Genomic DNA, 9,970 nt, shown 5'->3' with positions numbered 1-9,970 from the left:
ACTAGGCCCGCCAGGCTCCAGCCCAGGGTCTGACCCTGCAGGCCGGAGATCTGGAGCAACGTGAAGTGGCAGTTCCGTGGCCACCGGCTCTGGTAGCGGGGTATCACGCAAAATTCCGTCCAGGTATGCAGTGAGCATGCTGGATGTGTTCATTAGGCAGGTACTTCGGGTTCCCGCCACTTAGGCTCTACGGACGTGTGTCTCCGTGATCCTACCCAGGGCCTAGGCACTGCTTGCACATGCTGTGTCTGTCCTCCTGTGGGATATTGGTCCCACAGGTCTCGCAGGCATAGAAGCCAGCCCTGCCAGTCATAGCGCTGTGCGCTCAAAACACTGTGTGTGCCGCGTGCAGTGAGTACCGAGGGTTTAAGAGCACGGAATACTACGTGCAACGCGTGCTCCAAGTACCGTGTGACAATAAATACCGCGTGCACCGCTTGTACCGAGCACTGCGTGCAGAGTTGTACCAAGTACCGCGCAGCACCAGGCACTGCGCGCACTGAGTACCGCGTGCACCGCATGCACCGAGTACCGTGCCGCACCGGCGTGCTAGCCTATATCGGTACAGTTCTAACTAGACACATGACATAAAAAGTAGTGTTGCTATTATAGTGACGTAAATCTTAAGTAAGTAACTTTATTTTCTGGACCCCCAGTATGTCTACATTACATTGCACCCCACTTTGTATGTGTATATAAACTATATTTTTTTGTGGTGGATATGGGACTTTTAGCCAAAGCACAGAAACAGTTAGTTCTTTATTAGTAGCATTAATTATACAATGCAGAAATGGGTGGATAAAAAGAAAATAAATAATACAATAAATCTGAGATTAACGAGAGACTTTGATCTATAAATATAAAATGTCGCTTTAAAATATACTTAAATGGATATAAAAGATTGTTTTAAAATATACTTAGATCAATATAAAATGTTGTTTTAAAATATATTTAAATTGACAGGAGGTAGAGACAACCGTTACATGAGATTAACGAGGGACTTTTATCTTTTATCAAAAAAAACAAACGGAGTGAGATGCCTCCTTTCTCAATCACGAGAGACTCCGTTTCCCACAATTCTTGACGCAATTCTGACGTCAGAGGAAGTATCCTATCCTGTGATGCTGTTCATGGGTTAGGGGTTCTCAATATGGCTGCCTCCTTTTGAAGCGCATTTGTCCTTTCTGTCGCGTTTTCTAGGTTTTTATAAACGAACTTTACTTCGTTATGTTTTCTGTCGTGGCCCGGACGGCGACCCCGCTGTCAAACCTACTCGCCCCCCGAATCGGTGTATTGATGGTCGCTGTCAGGGGCAGGAAATCCCGCATCGATCCAAAAGCCAAGTCGAAAGCCGGCAGGGTGAAGGTCCCTCCGCCCGTGGACCCCGCCGAGATGCTGGTGCTCAGGGAGAGATTCACCCAGTACGACCTCATCATGAGGGCACTCCGGTCAGTAACATATAATAAAAATAATAAATCAGTAACACTAATGTAAGCAATATTTCATACACTGTATAAATTCACTTAGGCATTTTAACTGGCGTAGTAAGCTGTAATTAGTTAACCCTTTACAATTCTGCATCACCTGTTTTTCTACTGCTCTGAAAGTAAACAAGTTGGTGCGCCCTTTACCACACCGTTTTGAAGTAAATAACGTTACCAGGTGCTTTAAAAAATAATAATAATAACAGTTTTCAGTTGTCTTGTGTAGTTTTAGACAAAGCTCTCGTTAAAGTCTAATTAGAAGGTACTCTTGCCCACTTCCTTAAAAAAAACAATGCCGTCTTTAGTCATGATGCTCTTTAGAAGTGATTTATATAAAATTAACTTGGTTAAAAGCTGTTAATATAAACATTATTCAGCTGGTTACAAAACAGTGTATGGAGGTCTTACAATAATTGTTTCAGGTTCAGTGTTTGTTGCAGAACACACGCTTCTAGAAAATTTAAATCCTGGGTCATAAATCCATTTCTCACTTTTACTCGGGAGAGTTTGTCAGGAGAAAAATAATGATCTTTTTTAGTGCATCCAGATTTTTCTTCCTCCTGCAAGAAGGAGGGAGCATGAAGTGGATGCACTGCAATGTTTAGAAAAATGATCTTTCTCCTGGTAAATGCCTCCAGCAAAAATACCCTTTTACTTGTGATGTACAAGTACCTAGTAACACTTTTTACAAAAAACAATATATATATTTTTTTTTTTCCAGATTATTAGCGATAAATCAGATTGCCATTATCACAGTTAACACCAGTGCAAATCTCACCTTCCTTCATTATGCTGTACATGTGTTTAAAGAAATGCTGACAGTGTTTGGGCCTTTCACAATTAATAAAAAAAAACTTCCGTAACTACCCCGGTCCACAACGTAATACAGGACTTGATCTGAACATTTCCGTTAATGGCAAAATTCACCAGCATTTTGGCCCTGTCCAAACTATGTCTTTAAACTGTATTAGTTGACTTTAAACTGGCTTATAAGTGCTAAATACGGTTAGCGTCCATGCTACGCGGCGTTTACCGTGCCTCAGGGGTTTTTTCTGTGTATCCTCCAATATCTCTAAATGCTTTGTGGTGCAAGCTGGATTAATTCAAACATTTCTGAGTACGGTTCTCGAGATCGGTTATGTAGTGAGGATAGGGCCGTAGGTTGAGGGCAGAGTGCATTCAAATGCACAATGGTATTACAGTGTTATTGAACACACATGTCTGTTCTCTGTGCAGGGCAGAGTTCAAGGAGGACATGCTACGCAGGAGGTATGAGGAGGAGGTGGGATCCTTAGCTGAGGAAAGGACCAAACAGGAGGCTGAGGAGCATCAGAAGCTGATGGCCTGGAACAACGCAGAGAACCAGCGACTGCACCAACTACGGTAATAAGTCCTGTTGTGTGATTTAGTCCTGCACGAGTTTGTGTTGAAAGAATCTGTGTTTTAAAACTGGCATCCATGTTTATGTTTTAGTACCTAGAGCTGTGCTGCTGCTAGAGGCGCAAACAGTCTGTTTTGATTGTATTTCGTGCTTCAGCTAACTTCCTGTTTCTGGGTGTTTCCGTGGTAACAGTGAGGAGAGGATCAGGAAGGAGCTGGAGCAGGAGCAGCTGAGGAAAGAGCAGGTGGCTATCTCAAGAGAGAAGAGAATGGAGCAGTATGTGAAAGAGAAGGAGCAGGAGATCTTGCAGCTACAGGTATTCCAGTTGTGTTATCAATATGTATGGCTGTTGCCGTATCTAAGAAGTACACTGCGGACTGGGCAGCAAAAGGTTCACTGAGTGATCAAACTGGTAGCAGTAGAAATGAACTAACTGGAATGAGAAAGTACAAGAGCTCGAAGCATTTCCCCAGGTCAAACAAACATGGAAATCAATAAAATAGCACTCTGAGTCATTGCATTTTTTAAATATCATTGTGAAGCTGCTTGCTTATTAAAGTAAATTATTGTGGTCTAAACCCACAGTAAAAACATGTGTGCATACATAAAGACCCCTCTAAGTGTGTTCAACTTTTGATGTTCTCAATAACCAAGAATGTTCTTAGCAAGTTGCATCTCTTTCTCACAGAATTTCAGTTAGTAAAATGTTATTTTAATTGTTGAACAAAGTGTGTTTTTTCAGATGCAATGTAGTGACTGGTGAGTTCTAGAGACTAAATTACACTTTAAACCTTTTTATTCTGTGTTTTGTAATTGTAAAACAGGAAGAAGCAAAGAATTTCATCACCTTGGAGAATCTGGACCAGCGAATTGAGGAAGCGCTGGACAACCCAAAGAGCTACAATTTCGCTGTTGATAAAGAGGGGAGGATTGTGAAGAGGACTGTGCAGGAGTGAGACCTGCCTCACTGAACTGTTGCACTTCATAACCTGTATGCACTCACGACGGACACACCTGGAAATAACACATGTTTTAAGCATAACGAAGGGTATTTATGTACTGCAAGGCTGCATATAAACATTGAAGCACATTGCATGGTCATACAAATGAACTTACCTCACCTAAGGAGAAGATGATGTTCAGTTTGATTTTTAGCTTAATAACAGTGCCGATTCTAATCAATTGAAATTGTGGACATAATTAAAAGTTCCGAAAGCAAAAATCCAACTACACATTACTTTGTCTACTTCATTTGTCTGAAAGGACAGCATTGTTCAGATTATCTATTTGTGAATATATCTGGCAAGTACTGTATAAGAACAGGACTGACTAACTTGTAAATGACTGTCATTTCCTGTGGTGGGGAAGTTGTGATTTAACATTACTGTTACTCACAATAGTGACGAACATATATCACAAAATACTGCAAACACAGTTTTACTTTCCTGGTAATTTCTGACTATTTGTAAACTAGATAGAATATTTGAGAAACTAGTCTACTATGTATAATACAATTCATGGCTAAATATGGTAATGAAAAATGTTTAAGAGTAAGTAGATTCGCTGCTTAGTTAATTTTGCTTTGTATTTTATGGTGTTTGTACATTTTGAGTAGTTAGGGTTATGTGTCAGAGAGTAGGTGGGCCTGGTATAGTTGAAAGGTCAAACTGTTACAGTATGAATGGAGTGAGAAAGTTCTGTGACTGAACAGCCTTTCTCAGAACAAGCTCAAGGCCCAGTAAAGATAGATAAAGAGAAGAAATGGTAATAACTTAACAGTGGAGCAGAATCACTCAGAATTCTTGTAAATACCATAAAGAATCCTCTTAACTTGATTATATAGAAAGCTTGTTTTGAAGTACATTGTTTTGAGAAAGCACAAATATTATAAAATGGTACAATTTATTTTATTACTGCAAACCAAAAAAAAACAAAAACAAAAAAACAGTGTCATACGGAGGGCAGCAAAGTCCGCTGGGCGCATGGAAAAGAAAAAAACTTTTCTGAGAAGCTGAGGTCACTCGGCATGAAACAGAGTTTTTTGGAAAAGCCTCAGCTAACGTCAGGTATGCCACTATCCTTAGGAAATGATATGTATTGGCCTACTCTTTTCAGCATGACATGCAGAAATTCGCCTAGAACATTAGAAAAGGTGGATTGGGCTAACCTTCCAGACATCCCAACTGGTCTGAAAGGAACCAGAGGCAAAGTAGTGCAGAGAACACATGTGCAGGGATAGCGGTCCCTAGATTGACGCTGGGGTCTAGCTCATCCATCAATTCAGCTATTAGGTCTAGGATGACCTGTGGAGTGAGACGATAACGCTTTAGCACCGCATCCTTCAGCGTCCCAAACACAGTGACCTTGGGATTGATTATTTACTTATTGCATTTATATAGTGCGTTTTATACAACACTATCGCAAAGCACTGTACAGTACATAGCAGAAAAAAAAGAACAAACCACTATACATTTGTATAGCATGTCACACATACAACTGCCCCAATCAGACCATTTAAATAACAGTATACAAATAATACAAAAGCAGCAATTTTAAAGTTACTTTGAAACCCACTAAGATAAGAGCCATTTTATAAAAGTGTGTTTTTAGTCTTGACTTGAAAACTAACTGTCCCAGCTTCCCTGACAAACAAAAGCATAGCATTCCATAATTTAGGAGCTCTACAAGAAAACGCCCTACCTCCTGTTTTGCTTTTGTTGACCCTAGGAATAACCAGCAGCCCTGCAGCCTGTGATCTCAGAGTGCGGTTTGGAAGATACAGAGTCACTAACTCCTGCAAATAACTAGGTGCTAATCCATTCAAGACTAAGTTAACAGCAACATCTTAAAATCAATTCTATGCTGCACAGGGAGCCCATGTAGAGAGTCAAAAACGGGTAATATCTTCACTTTTTCTGGTTTTAGTCAGAATTCTAGCTGCGGTAATCTGAACAAGCTGCAAGTGGGATAACACGTTTTGGGACACCTAAAAAAAAAGTGATTTACAATAATCGTTTCTAGATTAAACAAAGGCGTGCATTAGTCGCTCAGCATCAGATGTAGAAATAATTGTGCTTTCAAGATAATTCAGTAGGATGGAATGGTCTACAGTACCAAAGGTAGCACTTAGATCTAGAAGAACTAAAGCAGATGGAAAGCCCAAGTGAGAGCTTATCAGCAGATCATTCACAGTTCTGACAAGGTCCATTTCGGTGCTATGTGCAGCGCGAAAAACACTGAAACACTGAAACAATATGCCATTGTTAGAATTGTTTGTAATTGAATTGCAAAAGCTCTCTCTAAAACCTTATCTAAGAATGATAGGTCGGAGATTGGCCTGTAATTATTGAGGACTTTAGGGTCCAAATTGTGTTTCTTAAGCATAGGCTTCACCACAGCTATATACCAGAGGAAAGTGAACCATTTATCCGTTTTAAAATGTGGGTATTAATAACACCAAGAACATTTTGTTTGTCTTTCCCTTCTCAATGTTTAAATGGATCCAACCACAATCATGCATATTCAGTTTTACCTGACATCAGAGTGAGATTACTGTGTCAACAGAGAAAGCAAAGCACACAAAATTGTAGATAGGTATGACCCATAATTTACTAAATATGCCAACAAATGTAATATACAGTTATGGCCAAAAGTTTTGCATCATCCTATATAATTAACTAATTTTGCTTCCTAAAGTTGAATTAAACCTGCTGGATAATGTCTTACATACTGCTTTGTAGTTTTCTATATATTGACAAAAAAGGAAAATGTGACAATTGAAATCTAACATGAAATACTGTACTATTGTCGCTTCCGGTAGACTTGCAATTTCATTTTGTGGTTTCTTTGATTACATGATGTTAAATAAAAGATCTAAATTATGTTTATATAGCATTGTCTGTCTAAACTGCAATCATTGAATGGTGTTATTGAGATTTGCAGCCAGTAACAGGTTAAATTATCCAGGAAGTGAAACCACAGATTATTTCCTGAAACAAGAAAGCCAAACAAGCTACTTTTATTTCACAGCTAGTGCACATTTTGCCTCACTGGCATGCATTTTGAATGTGAAAATAATTTATTTAGTGTCCATTTTGAGTCCAGTGGAATGTGATGCTGCTGTGGCTTCAGTCAAAGTATTTCAGTGTTTCACTTCACTTAATGGAATGAGCAAAGCAAAGACCACAACGAAGACTTACAGCCACAGGGGTGTAGGTGACATTTTCATAATTTCACAGAAGAGCAAAACTAAGATTTTGATTGTGTCCAATTGCCATTTATCAGTACATGCACAGTAGCAATATAATTTTGAAGAAAATTAAAGAGTTTAAAATATTTTTCAATTTGAATCTTCAAAAAGTAAGGATAGCACCGGAAATCTTGCTTAAGTTAGATTTGCAATAATAACACACTGAAATGAATACCCATTGCAAACAAGTGTGGTTTTCTTAACTAGTTCTATCTCAGACTTGTTTTCTTCAGTTTAATAACAATTAAGAAATCAATATGTATCTTTAAAATATAAATGTTCACATATACAGTCATTTCATAAATTATATTTAAAAAATACAACTGTGAAATATAATTTACAAGATTTTCTACAATTGACATGGTCTGGTTCTTATTCTGTAGTGAATTCATTGCTTCAATCCTCAATTTAACTGAGTAAAATATCCACAAAACAATAGATATTGTTTTACACAAAGCTTTATTTTACAGTTTTTATCACAACCATTTTGACTCACCTGCTGTCACTCAGCCATCCCACAATGCAACACTCAGTGCTAGGAGAGTGTAACCCTCCTGGCACTAGGTTTACCTCGATTTTGCAGTTATGTCTATTACTTTATCACTATTTAATGCAGTTTGTGATTTCACTTAGGTCTTTTTGGCACTGTAGACTTCATCAAGAGCTTTAATTTGAATATAGGTTCTGAGCCCTCGATAAGGTAGTTAAGATTCCTTCCACATGACAGCTGATTTGAGCTAAAATCAAGTTAGATGTATTTCGTCTCAGCACTGGAAACAAACAACATAAAAAGGACATTAACCTATTATTTGAGGCGCACTCGCTGAAGTGTAAAGCGATATATTGCTTTTGACAATGTTCTGGATGGTTCCGATTAAATAATAATAATAATAATAATAATAATAATAATAATAAATAATAATAATATAATAATAATAATGCTCTTGATCTGAAAAGTTAAAAAAAGCAAGACCAAAACCTCTTATGTGAAAACATATGTGGGGGTGCAAAACCCCCATAATACTGCGTAAATCGTATTTAGCAGCCGTAGAGTTGTATTATTTATTTATTTATTTATTCATTACCAGACGCCCTTATCTTATCCAGGGCGACTTACAATTGTTACAAAGTATCACCGAACAAAGTATCACATTACAAAATACATGAATGCACCTATAAAAGTAAAATGAAGTACAAGATACAGGAAGTAGTTGTAATTAAGAGCAGTGGTAGAATACGGCAGGGTATGGAGAAGTTCAGTGTAGGTACAAGCTGATGCAAGTACTGGAACAACTGGGAGCCATGCAGTCCAGTATTGTCGAGAGTTTAGGATTATAGATTCTGCCTGAACAGGTGTGTCTTGAGGAGGCGCTGGAAGGTGGTCAGGGACTGGGCAGTCCTGATATCCGTGGGTAGGCCACCACTAAGGGGCGACGGTGGAGAAGTCTGATTTTTCCGGTTGCTAAAAATGCGGCATATGTAAATAATGGTGTTCAACTGGTGTTCTGCACCCGCTATCAAATTTACACTTTGCCATCACCAATCCATTAAAATGAAGAAAAGCACGTTATTGGCGGGATCTGGATACTAAGCGGACGCAAACATTAATATATGATGTAAGGATTTTGCCTTGCACTTTGTAACTTGCTGACCCTCCAAAAACCTTGCACGTCTTCTTACAAGGTGCAAACCATTGCAGAAGCGAGTAACCAAGAGCTGTATAAAAGCACACACCTGCAGAGACCTGTCATTGGCTGCAGGGTAGCTGCTGTGGTACACTTCCTGATGTAGCGACACTTGGCTCTTGTCAAGGATAGATAGTGTTGGCAATTTAGCGATTTTGTCGCTAGATGTAGCGACTTTTGGGTTTCCCCGGCGACAACAACATTGTCAAAGCGACTAGCAACAAATCTAGCGTCTTTTACTGCCGACAACTGGGATTAAAAAAAAAAAAAAAAAAAAAAAAAAGAAGTCGCCAAATGGTATCATCACAACATAAATCTCACGCAGCTCAATACACCACGCTTCTCTCGTACTGAAATAGTGCATGCTGTTGTTCTCCACGTAGTGCAGATTTCCACAGATCTGCACAGTCCTGGGCAGAATCGCAGAGATGCGCGTTTTTCGAGGGCGCTGCGTGACATCACTCAACTCCGCCCACAGAAATCTGTGCAGGCCCAGCGCAGCTTTGAAGTTGCCGTGAGACTGGTTGAGGCTGCAAACCAAAGCGATAACGAGTGACCTTAAAATCGTAATGCAAATAATTATATTACAACTGCTGCCCCTTGTTAGCAGAAGCGAACGACATCAATGATTAAACAAACATAATGTACTAAATCAGTGATAAGTGATGTATAATGTTACAATAAAATCAATTACACCAGACTCACTCTGTATAGGATACATTCGGAGAAGGGCAAGGCGAAGAAGACCCTGCATATTCAATTCCTGGGTCACTGTGTTTGAGATGCCAGACGATGCGGTGTAAAGCGTTATCATCTCACTCTGCAGGTCATCCTAGACCTAGCTGAATTGAAGGGTGAGCTAGACCCCAGCGTCAATCTAGGGGAGGCTATCCCTGCACGTGTGAAAGTGCTGTGTTCTCTGCACTAATTTGCCTCTGGTTCCTTTCAGAGCACAGTTGGCATGTCTGGAGGGATAGCCCAATCCACCTTTTCCAGAGTGCTAAGCACACGTCTGAATGTCATGCTGAAAAGGGCAGGCCAATGCATATCATTTCCTAAAGATACAGTATAACTGTTGTTGGCTAAGGCTTTTCCAAACAACTCTGTTTCATGTTGAGCAACCTCAGCCGCCCCCCCCCCCCCCCCCACAGGTACTCCTGAGGACTTTGCT

General features: G+C 39.7%; 1 protein-coding gene across 1 annotated transcript; it reads left to right on the top strand.

Annotated features, from left to right (window-relative positions):
* Positions 1 to 1,107: 1,107 nt before the first annotated feature.
* Positions 1,108 to 5,126, top strand: mrps26 (mitochondrial ribosomal protein S26). The gene is made up of 4 exons (XM_041253501.1): positions 1,108 to 1,448; positions 2,721 to 2,867; positions 3,058 to 3,181; positions 3,690 to 5,126. The coding sequence occupies exons 1-4, from the start codon at positions 1,228 to 1,230 to the stop codon at positions 3,819 to 3,821; spliced, it is 624 nt and encodes a 207-aa protein (XP_041109435.1). The 5' UTR covers positions 1,108 to 1,227; the 3' UTR covers positions 3,822 to 5,126.
* Positions 5,127 to 9,970: the final 4,844 nt, after the last annotated feature.

This window comes from Polyodon spathula, chromosome 1, assembly GCF_017654505.1.
Source record: "Polyodon spathula isolate WHYD16114869_AA chromosome 1, ASM1765450v1, whole genome shotgun sequence".
NCBI lineage: Eukaryota > Metazoa > Chordata > Actinopteri > Acipenseriformes > Polyodontidae > Polyodon > Polyodon spathula.
Note: the sequence above shows the minus strand (reverse complement) of the source record. Positions and strands in the feature narration are given on the sequence as shown.

Excerpts from the sequence above, each read along its gene's own strand:
- mrps26 (XM_041253501.1), top strand. The coding sequence starts at position 1,228 with ATGTTTTCTGTCGTGGCCCGGACGGCGACCCCGCTGTCAAACCTACTC. Across the intron at positions 1,449-2,720 it reads CTCATCATGAGGGCACTCCG|GGCAGAGTTCAAGGAGGACA; the intron begins GTCAGTAACATA and ends TTCTCTGTGCAG. Across the intron at positions 3,182-3,689 it reads AGGAGATCTTGCAGCTACAG|GAAGAAGCAAAGAATTTCAT; the intron begins GTATTCCAGTTG and ends ATTGTAAAACAG.